The sequence below is a fragment of the Macaca thibetana genome, chromosome 10, assembly GCF_024542745.1.
Source record: "Macaca thibetana thibetana isolate TM-01 chromosome 10, ASM2454274v1, whole genome shotgun sequence".
Taxonomy (NCBI): domain Eukaryota; kingdom Metazoa; phylum Chordata; class Mammalia; order Primates; family Cercopithecidae; genus Macaca; species Macaca thibetana.
In genome coordinates, this window is record NC_065587.1 from 15,271,297 (window position 1) to 15,289,983 (window position 18,687).

The 18,687-nt window shown below is 52.0% G+C and overlaps 1 protein-coding gene across 3 annotated transcripts; it reads left to right on the top strand.

Annotated features, from left to right (window-relative positions):
• The first annotated feature begins 631 nt into the window (after window positions 1-631).
• On the top strand, window positions 632-16,905 carry MB (myoglobin). Of its 3 annotated transcripts, none has more exons than XM_050806655.1 (4): window positions 632-739; window positions 6,199-6,301; window positions 12,608-12,830; window positions 16,225-16,905. In XM_050806655.1, the coding sequence occupies exons 2-4, from the start codon at window positions 6,207-6,209 to the stop codon at window positions 16,369-16,371; spliced, it is 465 nt and encodes a 154-aa protein (XP_050662612.1). In that variant the 5' UTR covers window positions 632-739; window positions 6,199-6,206; the 3' UTR covers window positions 16,372-16,905. The 3 variants fall into 3 exon arrangements, with proteins under 3 accessions (XP_050662612.1, XP_050662611.1, XP_050662610.1); XM_050806654.1 differs by lacking the exon at window positions 632-739 and adding an exon at window positions 5,884-6,102; XM_050806653.1 differs by lacking the exon at window positions 632-739 and having other exon boundaries at window positions 6,013-6,301.
• Window positions 16,906-18,687: the final 1,782 nt, after the last annotated feature.

An 18,687-nucleotide genomic window follows, 5' to 3' on the forward strand; every position in this document is an offset into this window, starting at 1 on the left:
GGGAAGGACCCCAAATTAGACCAGTTCTTAGCCATGAAGCAGAGACCCTGAAGTCAGACTGCCTGGGTTCCAATCTTGGGCTTGGTATTTCCTAGCTGTGTGACTCTGGGAAAGTAACTTACCTTCTCTGTGCCTCAGTTTTCTCAAGTGTGAAGTGAGGCTTGTCAAAGTGTCTCCCGCAAAAGATAGGGCTGCTGGGTGGAGGGGTGCCCCCTGGTGTGCACTAAGTACAATATGAGTTTGTGGCTTTTATATTCCTGCCTCTGAGGCACTCACAGGGTAGGGGAAGGGGGCACATCTGCCGGGAATGGGTAGAGCAGGGTAGGAGGAGTCCTGGCAGGGGAGCTGTTCCTATGCAATGGGCCTTGAAGAAAGGGGAGGATGGGTGGATGTGGGGTTAGGTGACTGTGGAGGTGGGGCTGGTCTCTGTCCAGGTGACAGGTGGATGGTGGAGCTGGAGGAGCCACTCCGAGCCTCCAAGGCTGGGGAGCAGGGAGGGAGGCAGACCGGTGTCCCAGGCCACACCTGTTGACTGGGGGATTAGGGTGTTAGGTCTTTGCCAGCCCTCCTCCAATAAGCCCCTCTGGGCCTGCAGGGAGAGGAGGAGCCTTGCCATGTAAACTGTATTTTTAGTTCCCTGTGCCTCTCCCCGGCTGCTATAAGACACCTCTCCCCACCCCCAGCCCTGGCCGCTTGGCTGGAAGCTCTGCGAGGACAGCTGGGGAGAAGGGGAGCTGTGGTCAGTATGACGGATGCTGAGGGGCTGGAGAGGGGCAGCCCCGGGGGGTGGGCTCCTGGGAGTCTGGAGCAAGCTTGGGGGTCCTGCTGCCCCATCAAGGGCCTTGAGCAGGTCCTGCAACTCCCAGGCCTCAGCCCTGCTCTGAGTCCTGGCCTGGCGCTGGTCCAGGAGGGTAGACTCTGCCAGGGAGGCACAAGCTAAGCTAGGGGTGGGGAGGGAGGGCCTGCGGGCAGGGGGGAGGCACTGCCCAGACTGGCCTCCAAAGGTTGATTCCCAGAAGGAGGAGGAAGACAGTAGTGAAGATCGCGGGGACTCCTGGCTTTGAGGAGCCAGAGTTCTCCTTCTTGCCACATCTTTGATGTCCCTTGGTGGTGTCTTAAGCCCAGATTTACCAAAGGGAATTGTCAGCTGCCCAAGGGCTAGCAAATTCCTAGGTCACCTAGATTGGATTTTCTGACCATAAAAATTGTGGGCCAGGTGCACAGCTGCCTGAGGGGCTCAAACCTGTGCAGGTGGGTGGGGAAATCCCCTTTGCTATAGCATTTTTTTTGTGTGCATGTGACCAGAGGTGAGAGTGGCTGGAGACTGAAGATGGCAGAGCCCGTCTTTCTCCACCAGACTGAGGCCCCCGACTTGCCTTGCCTGGGGAGGGTGCTCAGTGGAAGTCCTGGGATGTTCAGTCTGGACAAGAAAAGTCTTGGGTGAGCCTCCTCCTTCTCTTGTGAGGCAGACTCAGCTGGGCCTCTATATCCCCAAGGAGCAGGCAGAGCCACCACAAAGGAGTGCATGTGACATGGAGGCATCTTTTAGTTCGACATAAAAAAGGATTTTTAAAGCTTTAGGTAGTGAGCTCACCGCTCCCAGGAGTATTCAAGCAGATGCCAGATGATGATCTGTAGGGAAAACTACATTTAATGCGAAATTGGACAAAATACCATTGAAGGCCTCTTTTAGTCATAAGATACTATGGCCCTGTAACTCTAGATTTCTCTGCTTCTAGCTCTCTCTGAGTCTGGAATCTAGAACCCAAGTTTCTCAGGTGGTGAAAAGTTGAAGACTTTGACGCTCTAGAATTTTAATTATTGGGAGCCTTGAGGATGATTCTACAAGTCTCAGTTGTGGATTCAAAGGATTCTGTGATATGAAAGGGAAAAAGAGGAGGTCTGACTTGATGGGATCCAGTTTTTCCCCATTGGGTATCAGACTAATGTGCCCTGCATTCGTGCGTGTGTATGTGTATGTAGCATGAGCGTGTAAGGCTGTAGAAAGTTTTGCACACAAAGGCAGCCTGGCTTTCCTATCATGTGTCCGCAGCTTCTTTGCCCCGGCCATAATGAAGGCTGTCACAGGGATAATAATAGCCCCCAAACAGAGCTGGTGACTCCAGGTAGCCATAGCAACTGTGAGGTAACGCTGCTCTGTTGTAGAGATGTGTAAGTACAAACAGATGTCGGTGCCTTCCCATTAGCTTAAAAGGTAAAACTTAAAAGGTCTGTCAACTTCAAAGCTACAGGTTTCCATGAGCACACCAGTTAATGGGGGCGCTTGCCAAGCGGGTGATAGCTTCATATTAAACACTTCAGCATCAGTAATGGGTGGATGAGATTTTAAATGCTCAGGCTGTCCCCAGACAACTCAGGAGGCCAGAGATGGGAGAAGAGCTGGGATTCGGGTAGGAATCAGCCCTGCCCCGCTCCGCACCCTCAGGGGTGTTCTGACACTCTCGGGAGGGCACAGGCCGGAGAGCATTTGAAAACCGCACACTGCGTCTCAGCCGCCAGCAGTCTCGGATGTGCCCCTCGGCCTTCCCCAGCGCACCGGGCAGGTGGCCCCGGGTCAGGTGTGGCACAGCTCAGTCCCATCTCCTTCTTTCTGTCCTCCACTCTCTCACCTCCAGCGAGTGACCAGCAATAAGGGTCAAACTGCTGAGAGTCTGAGACCGGGACAGACCCTCTCAGAATTATCTTTCCTTCTGAGGCTGAGCCTGGAACAGACTGGGGCCTCAGTACTGGGCTGTTGAATGAATGAATGAACAAAGGAACACACAGATGACTGACTGAATGAATGAATGAGATCCCCTTTGGCATCCCCATGGCTTTTTTTTTTTTTGTCTTTTGAGATGGAGTCTTGCTCTGTTGCCAGGCTGGAGTGCAGTGGCGTGATCTCGGCTCACTGCAACCTCCGCCTCCTGGGTTCAAGCGATTCTCCTGCCTCAGCCTCCCAAATAGCTGGGACTACAGGTGCACGCCACCACGCCCAGCTAATTTTTGTATTTTTAGTAGAGACAGGGTTTCACCATGTTAGCCCGGGTAGTGTCATCTCTTGACCTTGTGATCCACCCACCTCGGCCTCCCAAATTGCTGGGATTACAGGCGTGAGCCATCGCACCCGGCCCCCCATGGCATTTTTAGCTACTCATTTTGTTACTGCTTCTTCCACTGCTAAAGAGATGGGCCTTTGGAGGTCGGCTGGCCTAGCGTTTGGGGTTGACTTCTGGAAGGTCACTAGGGAATGGGGTGTCAGATGTGCAGCCGGTGCCTCTGACCCTTTTGGTCATTAGGAGTCAGCTGACTCCGTACACGGGACTCATTGAATGGAGACACAAGGCTCCTCCAGGGAGTGGTGGCTCCTGGCAATCCTAGAACGGTCACCAGCTAGGCTTTAGAGACCCGCACAGAGGATGTTCTGACCCAGAGTTGCACTGGGGAACTCCAAGTTTGGGGAAATTTTTTTTTTTTTTTTTTGAGACAGAGTCTCACCCAGGCTGGAGTGCAGTGGCCGGATCTCAGCTCACTGCAAGCTTCGCCTCCCGGGTTCACGCCATTCTCCTGCCTCAGCCTCCCGAATAGCTGGGACTACAGGCGCTCGCCACCACGCCCGGCTAGTTTTTTGTGATTTTTTAGTAGAGACGGGGTTTCACTGTGTTAGCCAGGATGGTCTCGATCTCCTGACCTCGTGATCCGCCCGTCTCGGCCTCCCAAAGTGCTGGGATTACAGGCTTGAGCCACCGCACCCGGCCAGGGATTCTTTTAATTTAAATCTTTTTCTAGCTACATTTCCTATCTGTCCAATTCTTACCAAACATCCCTGTCCACATTCTGAAGACAGGATCTGACTGGCAGAGCTAGTAGACGCTGACTTTTCAGATGGAGCCCTGACAATGGCTTTCTCAGCTTGGCTGTGACTGGCAGCAGGTTTGGGGGAGAATCGTGTGTCTCAGAACATGACTGGCCGCACCTACACCCCAGCAGGAGTGGGGCAGGGCAGTTATCTTCAAAAAGCTGTGTAGGTTGGGCAGTCGTTACTGACACATCCAGTGCAGAGCCAGGATGGCCCAAACACTGGCTTATCCTTTCCGAATCTCGTCTCCCACAGCCGTAAGGTGGGGGTGGTGCTCGCTACCTCACAGAGGTGTTGTAAAGATTAGATGTAATCTTGCCAGGGAGGCACTTTGTAAACTGTGAAGTCCTATGCAGATGGAAGGAAAGGCCTGTGCCTGCCTTGATCATAGTACTATACAAACTGTACTGTATTTTCATTCCTCTTAGTTATCTCCCTAAAGAGACTCTGAGTTCCTCGAACACAGGAATGTGTTTTATTTGATTTTGTTATCCTCAACATGTAGCAGTGTCTGAGACACAATAGGTGCTCTATCACTGTGAGATGGATGGATAGATGGATGGAGGAACAGATGGATAGATGGATAGATGGAGGCATGGGTGAATGATGGATGGATGGAGAGATGGATGGAGGGGTCATGATGAATGGAGGGATAATGAGTGGATGGTTGAGGGGATGGGTGGATGGATGGAGGAAAGAACAGATGGATAGATGGATAGATGGAGGGATGGATGGATGGAGGGAGGGATGATGAATGGAGGGATGATGAGGGGATGGGTGGATGGATGAATGGAGGGATGGAGGAATAGATAATGGAGGAATGGGTGACTGATGGATAGATAGATGGATGGAGGGAGGGATGATGAATAGAAGGATAATGAATGGATGAATGAGGGGATGGGTGGATGGATGAATGGAGGGATGATGGGTGGATGAATGAGTTGATGTATGGATGGATGAACAGATGGATAGATGGGTAGATGGAGGGATTGGTGGATGATGGATGGATGAGTGGGTGGATAGATTAGTGAATGGATGGATAGACAAAGAGATGATGGATGGATGAATGGATGAATTAAGGGATGACAGACGGATGGATGGATGAGTAACTGGATGGACAAATGGATAAATGGATAGATGGTTGAATAAGTGAATGGATGGAAGGAGGATGCATGGATGTAAGACAAGGCTAACCATCCTCCACTCACTTTCTTTGCAAGACCTTCCACCTGATTACTCAACAAACATTTATTCGGTTCAAACTTGGCACACAGCACCATGTGAGGCCCAAGAGATACATGGGCTAATAAAACAGAGTTCCTGCCCTCCTGAAAACTGAAAAGAAGGGGCCCTGGCTTCCTGGATTCAAATCCCAGCTCTGCCAGCAACTAGCTGTGCATCTGTGATGTTTCCCCACTTCCTCTCAATTAAATGGGGATAATATCAGTACTTATCACATAGGGAGGTCTTGGGGGGATTAAATGAGTTACCAAATGCCAAGTGTTTGGGACAGGGCCTGGCACCCAGCAAAGTCTCTTGTGAGTGTTGGCTGCTATTATCCTAATAGAGAAGCTGGCATGAAAACCGGGAAATAGGATGCCCCTTGGGCAATACAACAGGAACCTACACAAAGAAAGGAAAGGAGGAAGCAATGAGTTGTGTCTTGAAGGAATATGTCAAGAAAAACTTTTCAGAGGGAAACCTTTGAGCAGGGTCATGAAACCAGGAGTTCTCTAAGAGATTGTGGACTTGCCTGGGACCACCTGGCTATAAGCACAAAACCATTCGATTCCTTTCTGTCACTTCTGGCTGGGTGAGGGGTCTCTGGCAAAGGGGCAGAAGGTGCGTGAGAGGCTACGAATGGCCAGGACTGTCCCGGGGCCAGCCGGGGCGCCTGGTGGCCAAGCTTAGAAACATGACAGGTCCTCTTGGGAGGGCTGATGGCAGGGAGCGTTGGGTTTCAGGCTGCTGGCGTCGGCATCCGTGGTGCCCTTTCTGTCGGTTATGAGAGTCCAGACGGTGCCCAACCTCCTCCCCTTCTTTCCACACACACAACCACTCCACCCCCTGTGGCCTGAACTGTCCTGCCTCACCACAATGGCACCTGCCCTAAAATAGCTTCCCATGTGAGGGCTAGAGAAAGGAAAAGATTAGACCCTCCCTGGATGAGAGAGAGAAAGAGAAGGAGGGCAGGGGAGGGGGAGAGCAAGCCATTGAGGGATCTTTGTCAAGCATCCCAGAAGGTATAAAAACGCCGTTGGGGCCAGGCGGTCTCAAACCCCAGCTGTTGGGACCAGGACAGCCAGTGAACCCATACTTGCTCTTTTTGTCTTCTTCAGACTGCGCCATGGGGCTCAGCGACGGGGAATGGCAGTTGGTGCTGAACGTCTGGGGGAAGGTGGAGGCTGACATCCCAAGCCACGGGCAGGAAGTCCTCATCAGGTAAAGGGAGAAATTCTATTGCCCCGGCCGCCCACACCCTAAGATCAAGGGTGTTCAGCGGCAAGATGGAAAGTTTGTACTGGGGTAGGTCAGTTGGCTGCATTAGTTAGGGGTGTTAGAACCCGCACTTGCTTTTTCTTTGCTTTTAAGTGTTAGGAATTGGGCTCAGGAGAGGGAAAGGAAGCCATTTCAGGCTCATGTCAGCAGCTGGAGGAAGCTCGAGAATCAAACCTTGGATGCTCAGAGTCCACCAGGAAGAATTTTAGAATTACAGACAGTCAGAGTTAACAAGGGCCCTGAGAGATTTTGTACAGCCACTTCTCTTACAGGATGAGGACAAAAAGGGACTGAGAAGGGGAGGACATTTCCAGAGTCACAGCCCATTAAATACTCTTAGAGTGTCAAGGTTAAGACATGGTCTTCAAGGGGAGACAGATCCGGTTCTAGACTTGGCTCTGCCACTGAGCCGCTAGGTGACCTTTGGGAAGGTACTCAACCTCTCGGAGCCTCAATTTCCTCTCCTGTACAGTGAGAGGATATCCTAATATCTACGTCCTGGAGGAGAAGTGAGAATTAAGTAAGATAATGCATGCGACAGGCCTGGCTTGGCTCCTGGCATATACTGAGTACTAGAAATGTTAGTAGCTATTACAGATGAAGCCCAGGCTAAGGACCTTTCAAAGCATCGCAATGAGAGAGCAGAAGATAGAGGTTCATTAGTGACCTTTGATGTTGAGTATGTCTCCAGTTTGAGAGCTCGGAATGATGTGGTCTCCAAGTATATCCTGTCTTCTACCACAAGGACTTCCAGAATACACCACAGAAAACAAAATTCTGAGTTTTGCAAATAGAGGATGGCTGTGGTTTGTACATAGAAGTGCATCTCCTCATTGCCTTCCATCCCAAATGGTGATACGGTCTTCTCTTCTCCTGGCCCCTTCCCTCACCATTCTGAGCTGGTTCCGTCACAAGTCTAATGGGTTATGAATCAACATTTCTGCCCCCGGGAGGAAGGAAGTGGGCTCTGGGGTTGCCACAAGTGAATGGATTGTCTTTGGCACTTTAATTTGCAGATTAGTTTCTCCTTATTTGTGAGCCAGAGCCAATTTTCCTCTTCCACTCTGTCATCCTTTGGGTCTCCCTTGGGCTTTACCCATTTCCAGCTTCCGTCTGCCTTGGGAGCATGGCTGGTCCTGGAAGCTCCGTTATCTAAAATTTGAGCCCTTAGTGGTCCGTGCTAGAAACACTTGAGGAAGGACAGTCGAGTTTACTATTGACTCTAATGGCAACATGGTGTGTTCATTATGTCTTTCTTCTCCTGTCCCTGTCATCTGGCTGCAACAGGCCCTGCTGGATTGCATAAAGTGCCGCCCCGACCAACACACACACACACACACACAAATTGACATCAACTCCTGGGCCACCGATTTGCCGTGTGATCTTGGACCAGTCTCTCTACCTCTGGGTCTTATTTCTCTGTTGGTTGAGCGGTGGGATTGTCTTCCACGGTCTCTGAGATCCCGTCCCACGCTCGTGCCCTAGAATTCTGAGTCCATGATGCACCTTTGCTTTTGGAGAGGAGGTAGGACAGTCAGGTGTGGAGGTAGGAGACCAGAGTTTGCAAAGCAGAGGTCTTTCCAAGGTGATTTGGGAGCTGCCAGACCTAAGGCAGTCGACTCGCATGTCTTGAAAGAGACTCAGGGTGCTGCATCATCAGGGAGGCTCAGGGAGGTTTGCCAGGGGCTGGGGGCCAGGGATAAAACATAATGCCTAGGGCTGCTGGCCCCTGAAAGGTCCTAGAGGCCTGGTGCCCTGTCACGTCTTAGGCTGTCGGACAAGCAGAGACTGTGCCAACTGGTTCTGCCCTCTCAGTGTTTGGGGTACAGGGAGGATGGCCGCCCTGGGGGCAGGGTGGAGGAGGCTCACGCCCAGGACTGCAAATGTCCCCGTGGGAGTTGGCATCTTGGCTTTGTTCTAGATACTGACTCTGGATTTTCTAACTGACCTTGAAAGGTTATGTCTCCAGCCTTCTGACTGTAAAAGAGGGCAAATTCCGTGAAGCCCAGTCTGTAAAACACTGAGGCCTTCACTGCAAGTACACGAACATCAAATTCTACAACACAGAAGCTTGGGAGGTCACTCGGAGATTCTGGCTCCAGGAGTGGGGCTTCGGAAGGAAGGGGGTTGCTAAGTGGGTTCCACACCCCAGTTTTTTCTTTCTTTACTCAAATCTTTTTTTGTTTTATTTACTTTGGCATTTTTTTTTTTTTTTTGGAACAAAGGAGTTCAAGGCCATAAAATGTTTGAAAATCACCAGTGGTGATTTTCATCACAGGGAGGAACTGGGCCTGAGAGTCTGCACTGGTTAATGGCAGCCACAGGCAGGCCCCAAAATTCCTGGGTGATGGCGATGACAATGGTAGAGATGATGAGAGGAGAAAGACAGCAACCATTTATTCAGCACATACTGCACATACTGATTACTGGGCTCTGTGTTAAGTGTTTCACTCACTGAAGCCTGACAACAATCTTATGATGTAGATATGATTATGATCACCACATTTAACAGAGAGGTTAAGTAACTTATCCCAAGTCACACAGCAAGTAAGAGAGCAGCTGGAATTCAAATTCAGGCAGCTTGGATCCAGAATCCTTGCTCCTTTTTGTTGTTGTTGTTGAGATGGAGTCTTGCTGGGATTATAGATGCATGCCACCATGCTTGGCTAATTTTTGTATTTTTAGTAGAGACTGGGTTTTGCCATGTTGGCCAGGCTGGTCTCGAACTCCCGACCTCCGGTGATCTGCCCGCCTTGGCCTCCCAAAGTGCTGGGATTACAAGCATGACCCAATGTGCCCAGCCCAGAATCCTTGCTCTTGACCACTATGCTATACTGCCCCATGACCTTGCCACACGCAAGACGGGCCGCCATCCACACTCTGCTTCTTTTATTCTAGCAGAGCCAGACGGGTGTTCATGGATCTGAGCGTGTGCTCCATGTTCCATGTGGGTGTCCAACTGGGCCTCAGTTCAGAGAACAGCAGGCAAACGACCTCCCTTCTCTTTGACTTGGCCTGAAGATCTGTCTGATGAACCAGGCCCACGGACGGCAGGGTTGAAGCTGGAAACACAGGCAAGCGGGGCTTTCGGAAATACTAGAGAAAACGCCTTCCGTCCATTTCCACAGGCTGAGGGGTTTCCATCTGTTCATCTTCCGGGTGGCTGTTATCAGGCAAATCCAGGAGAACGGCCTTCTGTGGCTGCCTGGGGGGCTCCTGGCTGCAAGGCCTGGGCCCACAGGAGGGCAGGCAGCTGTGTGGTGCCGGAATGATCTGGTGGGAACAAATTAGCTCAATTCTGCTCTGCTGTTTAAAGTAAATATGGGGCGGGGTGTGGTGGTTCAGGCCTATAATCCCAGAACTTTGGGAGGCAGGATGGGAGGATTGCTTGAGTCCAGGAGTTCGAGACCAGCCTGGGCCACATAGTGAGACCTCTTCTCTACAAAAAATAAACAAAATTAGCTGGGCGTGGTGGCGGGCGCCTGTAGTCCCAGCTACTCAGGAGGCTGAGGTAGGAGGATCCCTTGGGCCCAGGAGATCGAGGCTGCAGTGAGCCGAGATCACACCACTGCACTCCAGGCTGGGCAACAGAGCGATAACCTCTCTCAAAAAAATATTAGTACAGTAAATACGAGCTCTCTCCCTGGCTGTCTGGTGCTGAGATTGGAGAGTAAGGCATTGGCGGGTCTAGACCTACACTTTTGGTTTACATATGGATGAGCCAAGATCCAGAGAGGCTGACTTCAACATCACAAAGCACATTGGCGCCAGAACTGGGACCGGAACTCAGCTTCCATAACTGTCAGTCCTATGTTCTCTTCCCTAGATATCAGAGGGCAGGAGCAGGTCCCAAAATGTCTGAGACCCCCAGCTGCCTTGTGTCCCAAATTCTTGGCCCTGTTCTGCCCCAGACAGTCTCCTTTCAGCGTCCTGACCTCGGACCATCGCCTGTGCTGCCAGGTCTTGCATCTGTCAGGCGGGAGTTCAAGGATCATTGTCGCCAGATAATAATAGTCAGGAGCTCAGGGACCCTTGGATGAAAGGTGTCAGAGACAAGCTGTCAGTGACGCACGAGGATTTGGACAGCGTCCTGGGGCACGGCGGCAGACCACGCCCAACGTGGGGGAAGGGAGTCTGTGTGGCCCAGTGGGTTTGGGGCTGGACTCACATCCCGGTTTGCACGCTTGTGTCAGGACACATGCGATCTTGGAGCAGGTGAATTGTTGATGTTATCAACAGGACACACTATTAGGAATCTAGGATCCTGGGATAGGATGGGCTTTGAGATCAACAAATCCAGCCCCCTCTTCCAAACGCACAATTATTTTATCACCCAAAGGAACACACTTTCAACACCATTCTCACACACTTACTATTTGATCAATAGTCAGATCTCCCATCAGGAAGGGGGCCTAATAAGTTGTTAGGTCCAACTTCGAATATGCGCACAGAGACACACACAAATGTGCACTTTGTTAAACAAAGGTGATCGGGCGCGGTGGCTCACGCCTATAATCCCAGCACTTTGGGAGGCCGAGGCGGGCGGATCATCTGAGGTTGCGAGTTCGAGACCAGCCTGGCCAACGTGGCGAAACCCCGTCTCAACTAAAAAATACAAAAAGTTAGCCGGGCGTAGTGGCACACGCCTGTAGTCCCAGCTACTTGGGGGGCTGAGGCAGGAGAATTGCTCAAACCCAGGAGGTGAAGGTTGCAGTGAACTGAGATTGCACCACTGTACTCCAGCCTGGGCAACAGAGCAAGACTCCATCTCAAAAAAGAAAACAAAAACAAAAACAAAAAAACATGAACTCATTCTCAGGTTGAGGAGCTGAGCGTCCTGGTTGTGAAACATCCTCCGCATAAAACCCTGGGCTGGAGACTACGGGGATCAGGTGCTTCCTTGTGACAACTTCTGGGCGTGGTGGCTCAGGGCGCAAACTGGAGTGTAGCCACAGTACATACTGTGTACTTTTACGAGGATGTCATGGAGCCTGGAAACCATAAAAGAGGAGCTTTGCAAGGAACTGAAACCGTTAGACAGGAGAGAGAACCCTGAGCAGACAGGGTTGCCCCTGCCAAACATTTCAGGCTGTGGCACAAGGGAAAGGGTGGGAGTTGTGAAACTGTTTCATTTTGGGTTTGGGTCTGGGCTCTGCTGCTGGCCAGCCACGTGACCTCGGGCAAGCCACTAATCTCTGTGGTCTTCCATGAGTGAAAGGTGGAAACTCATTCCTACCCAGAGGGCACGTCTGACTCCCTTTAACCAGCACCCACCTGCTCACAGCAGGAAGGACCGAGATCTAAAGCTGGAGGTGGGTGCTCAGGGTCCCAGCAGAGGCCCCTGGGGCACCTCACTGAGTGCCTGGCAGGAGTGGGTGCCTGTCTCAGGGCGGGGTTGGGTTGCTCCCACCAAGATCCTTCATCATCTGCACAGTGAGGGGACTGGGAGGTTCAGAGAGTCACGGCTTGGGCTCAAAACAAGCGACAGGTTTCTGAGTGTGAGGATTGTTCTGGAGTGGAATGGTCCTCTCACGTAGGAGTGAGCCTCCTGTAGCTAGAGCTATTTAGGCAGCTGAAGGACAATCCCTAGGCAGGAAGTTGCAGAGATGGTCGCAGCGTGGACTAGAACTGCTGTTTTGGTCACTCAGACCTCATAGCCTGGCTTCTCTGGACAGCACCCCTGCAATAATGAGCTGGCAACTTTATGCCTTGGAACCTCGGTTTCCACATCTGTAAAATGGGAATAATATGAATGACTCAAAAGGAAAATGCAAGTTGAGTCTACCATAGAACCTGGCATATAGTAGGTGCTCAGCTAGTCCAGGGTCCTTCAGCCTCAGTGTTCCTGGCCCACCCACAATGCCATTCAGCCATCTCCTCTTCAGGCAACTTGGGGGAAATTGGAGTGAAACCAGCGAGCAATGCAGAGATGCTTTTTTCCTTCCTGCCCCTCATAGTAAAGAAGATGCTAATGATAATAAAATAACAATAGCAAGCATTTATATGACACTCAGTATGTGTCAGACACCCTGTTGGTACATAGCACACACTATCTCACTTAATCCTTTAGGTAGGGACAAGTTATCCCCATTCCTTGTATGAGGAAGCTGAGGCACAGAGAGGTGAAGCAAATGGCCCAGGGTCACACAGCTGGGAAGACGGGGAACTAAACTGGAGCTCTAGTCTGGCTGCCCCCAGACCTCACACTGCACCTCCCATGCCTGACTCCAGCCTTCCCTGCGCCCACAGGCTCTTTAAGGGTCACCCTGAGACTCTGGAGAAGTTTGACAAGTTCAAGCACCTGAAGTCAGAGGACGAGATGAAGGCGTCTGAGGACCTAAAGAAGCATGGCGCCACCGTGCTCACTGCCCTGGGCGGCATCCTTAAGAAGAAGGGGCATCACGAGGCGGAGATTAAGCCCCTGGCGCAGTCGCATGCCACCAAGCACAAGATCCCTGTGAAGTACCTGGAGGTAGGAGGCAGAGCCTGGGCAGGTGGGAGGATGTGGGGAAGGCCTCGGGGTGGGACAATGGGATCTGGGCTCGAGTCTCAGCTCAGCCACTAACTTGTGGGATGTCCTATGCCACTCCTCTCTGTGCCCCAGGCTTCTCATTTGTCAAGGGGACTGCCACCCACTTTGCCTTCCTCCTGGGATCGTTGAGAATGAACACCTTTAGCATTTTTAATTTAGCATGCCAAATTCACATCTTATTACCAAAGAGGAAGGGGAGAGGGGATATTGGGTGCAAAATTGGCATCCTCTCCATGGGTAGGTACCATTATCATATCCATTCGATAGATGGGGAAACTGAGGCACACAGAGGTTAAGCAGCTTGTCCATGGTCACAGAGGTGGATAACAGCAGAGCCAAGATTCAAATGCAGGTCTCCATTACTACAGAACCCCAGCCCCTGTGCCACTGGGAGTCTGGTACATGCAGGACTTACGTGGCAGGAGCTCAGCAACTGGGGCTCAATTTGGGGTGGGGTGGAACCCTACTGGTTCCAGCATCTTCACAGATGGAGAGACAAGACCTTGGTTTCCAGCACAAGCAATGGGTTTGAACCTCCTGAGATGGGTTGGAAAGTTGGGTGGATCAGGGTTGGGGGCAGGAGCCTGGGCTTCAGGTTGTGTGTCTATAACTGGTGGGAGGAGGCAATCTGGGGAGAGGAGGGAGCTGGGGATGAAGGACTACAGGGACAGGTGCATGCCCCGAAGGTAGAAACAGCAGGAAGTCTGGTGCAGCAATGGGATGGGCCACAGTGAGCATTTGCTGCCATGCCTAGCACATGGTATCCATCCTCCAAGTTGCCTCATGGCCAAAACAGCTGCAAGAGCTCCAGTCACCTCTTCTATATCCCCGACTGGAAGGAGGAGAAAGAGAGGAATGCTCTCTTTTGAGGAGTTAAAGGAGTCCCAGAAATCTCATCCAACAATTTTATTTACATCTCATTGGCTGGAAGTTAGTTCTGGAGCCACCCTGTCTGCATGGGAAGCTGGGAAAGGTGGTCTATTACCCCTCCAAATACAACTAGTGTTCTGTTACCAAGGAAGAAGGGGAAATGGATATTGTGGAGGTAATTAGCAGTCTCTGCCCCAGGCACGTACCCTTCTCATCCCCATTTTACTGGTTTGGAAACTGAGAGCTCAGAGGGGTTAAGTAGCTTGCCCAAGGTCACACAGCTAATAAGCCAGGAGGTACAGTCAGATCTATGGTACTCTGGAACCAGGCTCCGAATCCACTGTGGCACAATATCACCTCTTGCTTGACAACCACCACCACCCCTCTTTAGCCTCAACCCTTGCACCCCACCCCGCAATTGTGCAGAGTCCTGCCTGCCCAGCCGCTCTACATCACCAGCCTGAAGAGACAGCCCTGCACATGAGGCCATCCCTGCCTCCCCATCTTCTCTCTGCAAATCCCTGTTCATCCACTAAGGCCCAGTGTGAAGCCATCTCCCCTACTTGGGCCCCAGGCCCACGAGGCCCTCAGCTTCTCCATCTGCCAGCGCCTCTCTGCACCGTGGTACTTTATCCTCATCCCCGGCCATAGCACTGCCAGGCTGTGTTATAATTTGTCTCTTTGCCCAGTGGTCTCCCAGCAGGCACTCAGCTCCCGAGGGGCTACCATTTCTGTGCCCCAGTGGCATGTGGTTGGTTCACCATACACTTCCAATGAGTGAGTTCTCTCTCGAGAGAGGAAGAAGCTGAGCCTTGGATAGAAAAAACCATGCAGCCAAGATATCACAACCAGTTGGCCGCTAGAACCCAGGTCTCCCTAGAACATGCTTAATCTGATGCATAACCTCTGCAAAAAATTAAGGCAGAGCCCAGGCGTCTGCTCGTCCCCCTCACGGTGGGCCGTCCTTCTGCGCTGTTCATAAGGCAGCCTCCACCTCACCGGTGGACAGATCGTCTCTCTGAGGGACTGAGGGGCTGCACAGGGTGGTGGGTGCCGAGAGAATTTTCATTTCTCAATTATGCAGTGGCCCCATTCCACTGTTTGCTAGATATGAGTGGCTCTGCCATGGACTCTAGAAAGTCTGAGCTGGGGGTCCAACCAGGTCATCTGGGTGGGTGAAGTCACACATGGGGTTGGGGCATAGGTGGCCCTGGAACTTGGTTCTCTCAAGTTCTCTAAGGACAGGGCTTGCTCCATGACACCCCGAGCCCCCACTTTGTTTTGTGGCGTTCATGAAATGGAAGGTGAAGTTAAGCGTCCACCTCGATGCCCGAGAGGAGGTGTTTGTGGAGCTGTTCCTCTTTCCAAGCGGAGGGGCTTACGGGGTGTTGATGCTTCTTGAGGCCTCTCTTTGCATGTCCCCCCCCGCGACTATCCCTGCTTTATGTCACTTGCACCCTGGGGCCCTGAGAAAACGAGAAACCCAGCCTTGGTTCAGCCACTGCCTCCATTCCCAGCTTTGGCAGTGACCTGCCCACAGCCTCCTGGGCACAAATCCATCTCTGCTCTCCGCTTCCTGTGTGACCTCCGTCTGGCCACTTGTCTCCTCTGTAAAATGACACTCCTTGGTGCACCGGCCAGGGCTGCGGTTGGGATCAAATCTGGTTAACTGTTGAGAAAGCACAGCCGCGTTTTACATCCACCAGTCTTTCCGTCCCTAAAGCAGCCCCATGCTACATCTCCGTTTTCCCATGCCCATCTCCGTTATCCAGGCGATGAGACCGCAGGTACTAAAGCAAATGGCAATGCTGAGGCTGATAGCAGACATTCTCCATCCTGGGAGCCAGCCATGGGTCTCAGGCCTGTCCTCTTCCTCTCTCTACTTCCCTCCCACCAGTGTTTCTGCGCTTGGTACAAAAAATAGGAGGCTGTGCTCCCAAAATAAGGGCTTTAAAACAATAACCGTATCAAGTCATTAAGTATGCAAAAATTGCACACACACAAATAGAAATAGTTCCTTTCTAGACTTTCTGATTGCAAAATCCTGAATACAATAATGAAATCTGAGCATTTCCCTTCTTTTCTGCTGCCCCCATGCGGGTGGTGCCCTGAGCTCTCACCTGACTTCAGTGGAATCCACATCCTGGTGGAGTGGAGGGGGCTGTGGGTAAGAGCGTGGGCTCCGGAGCCGGCCCTCCTGGGTCCAAATGCCCCTTCCATTCAACCTCCTCTTGCCTCAGTTTCTGCATCTGTAAATCGAGGGCAGTGGTAGTATCTATCCCACAGTGGCTGTGGGGATCAAAGGGGTTCATCCATGGAGATCACACAGACTCTCACCCGGTGCCTACAAAGTGCTCAATACACGGTCCTGGAATAAAGAGAAGGTGGGAGGAGACCTGGCCCCCATCTGGCTCCTGGTTTGTCCCACCCCGGTGACCACCTTCTCTCTTCACCCTCCCTGCAGTTGATCTCGGAATCCATCATCCAAGTTCTGCAGAGCAAGCATCCCGGGGACTTCGGTGCCGACGCCCAGGGGGCCATGAACAAGGCCCTGGAGCTGTTCCGGAACGACATGGCCGCCAAGTATAAAGAGCTGGGCTTCCAGGGTTAGGCCCCTGCTGCCCCACCCCACCCACCTGGGCCCCGGGTCCAAGAGAGGGCGGGGATCTGAGCTCGTGTAGCCGTGTAGAGTTTGCTTCTGAGTGTCTGCTTTGTTTAGTAGAGGTGGGCAGGAGCAGCTGAGGGGCTGGGGCTGGGGTGTTGAAGTTGGCTTCGCATGCCCAGCCATGGGCCTCCCTGTGGAGTGTCATCACCCTGGGAACCAGGAGTGGCCCTTGGCTCACTGTGTTCTTCATGGTTTGGGTCGGAGTTCATCGTCCTTTCTTCTAAATCCCAACTAACTTCTTCCAACCTCCAAACTGGCTGTAACTACCCCAAATCCAAGCCATTAAGTACCCCTGACAGTGGCAGTTTTCTGATTCATCACTGGCCCCTTGAAGACAGCAGAATGTTCCTTTGCAATGAGGAGGAGATCTGGGCTGGGCGGAGCAGCTGGGGAAGCGTTTGAGTATCTGGAACATGTGTGTGCCTTCTCAGGTATGGCAGTGACTCACCTGGTTTTAATAAAACACCCTGCAACATCTCAGTTTCTGCCTGGCATTTTTCATCTCCTAGAGTAAATGACGCCCCCACCAGCACCAGCATCAAGGAAGAAATGGGGGGAAGGCAGACCCTGGTTTGTGTGTGCAGAGAGCCTCAGGGAAGAGGAGAAGGGGAGGAGGAGAAGCAGGAGGGTGAGAGGGACAGGAACCCACCCTCCTTAGGCCACCACTCAGAGGCAGGCCCACTGCAGGGCATGGGGAAATGGAGGGGACAGCCTTGGCCCCAGCCTTGGGAGCGTCTTCTCTTTGGCGGAGTGGGGAGGCAGTGAACAGAACTCTGCAATACAAGGAGAGAGTGACAGGTGCGCCGGGCTGTGGGAACCCAGAGGAGAGGGGACAGGATGAGGGAACAGATCGTCATTATGGCTGCAACACCTTCAGTAACATGGGAAGGTCACCCGGCTAGTAAGTGGTAGAGCTGGGACTCAAACTACGGCCTGGAAGGCAGCAGGGACTCCAGCCAGGGAGACAGCAAGGCGGCCAGCCAGTGGCAGCTGCTGACCTTCTGGTCACAGAGAAAGGACAGACACATGGGGAATAATTTACAAACACAGGCCAGGAGACAAAATCCATATCCGCAAAGGCAGAGTGCACGGGCAGAATATGTAAGTATCGCTGCAAGAGCCAAGAATAAAATGTTGGCATCTAATTGTGGCAGCCAGGAAGCAAGCTGCAGCAGAGGGTGAAGAAAGGGGCCTGGAAAAGGGCCTGCTGGGCTGGACCGGCCCAGGTGCCCAAGCCATGAGGGCCTAGAATGACACCACGACTCTGGGCATCATCTCTGGGAAGCCCCAAGTCCTGGGCACCATAAATCTCCAGTAGCTCCCAGAACAAGGGACCTTGAGCCCCCACGCCCTTGAGCATCTCTCGCGGGGTCCAGCCCTCCCCCTCCCCCATGATAATCGTGACCTCACTGTCCCAAACCTCAGACTAAGCGCAGGCTCACGGCTGCTGGGCAGAGCAGTGCTCCTCTGCTGGATGTGGACACGTCCCAAATCTTAGCACACTTATTTATCAGGCTGTGCACACTTATTTATCAGGCTGTGGCACTAGACAACCGCATTAAAGGGGTACCCTCTTCCTTTCTGCGCCAGGCTTTGGGAATTCGTATCCTCTGTGAAAAGGTGGGAGACAAAGCAGAGGAGTCCAGGGTGAGGGAAGCTTTTTGATATTGGAGCCTGGAGAAAAATTCCACGTACTTAGAGAGTAATTCAATTGAACACTCAGGCAATGAGCAGTTCTGTAGAGGATTCGTGTGCAGGATTTAAAGTTGAATAAACTGGGTCCCTGTCCGCAAGCCATTGACAATCTAGTCAGGGAGACAGATGTGTTCTGATAATTAAATCAGGGCAGAACACCATTAGGGATGCAGAGATGCACCCGTTACTTGTTATTCATTCAGCATCCATTCAACACATGTGTGCTAAGCACAGCAATTTTTTTAAAAAAATTCCCAGTTTATGTGCACCTTGGTTGCACACGATGCAACTTATTCTGTGTGTGTGTATGTGTGTGCGCGCGTGCGCGCGCGTGTGCCTGTGACTCAAGGGGACTTGTCTTTTGAATCTTCATTGTGCCTGAGTGGCAGATACTTAACCTCTGTTTATTTGAGATTTTTCTGTGGTTTTGGGCTTATTCCAAGGGGCTTATGTGTGCCAAGTTGTGGTGTGCGTGCATGGGGAGGTGGCAATCTGGTGGCTGCTGTCATCTGTCCCCAGGAGTGACCTCCGCACTGCTGCACCCACCTGGTCCTCAGTCATTGTTCC

What these genes read in the sequence shown, in the direction of transcription:
- MB (XM_050806655.1), top strand. Translation starts at nt 6,207, where the DNA reads ATGGGGCTCAGCGACGGGGAATGGCAGTTGGTGCTGAACGTCTGGGGG. An exon ending in GGGCAGGAAGTCCTCATCAG is followed by an intron (nt 6,302 to 12,607) that starts GTAAAGGGAGAA and finishes CTGCGCCCACAG; the next exon opens with GCTCTTTAAGGGTCACCCTG. An exon ending in TCCCTGTGAAGTACCTGGAG is followed by an intron (nt 12,831 to 16,224) that starts GTAGGAGGCAGA and finishes CCCTCCCTGCAG; the next exon opens with TTGATCTCGGAATCCATCAT.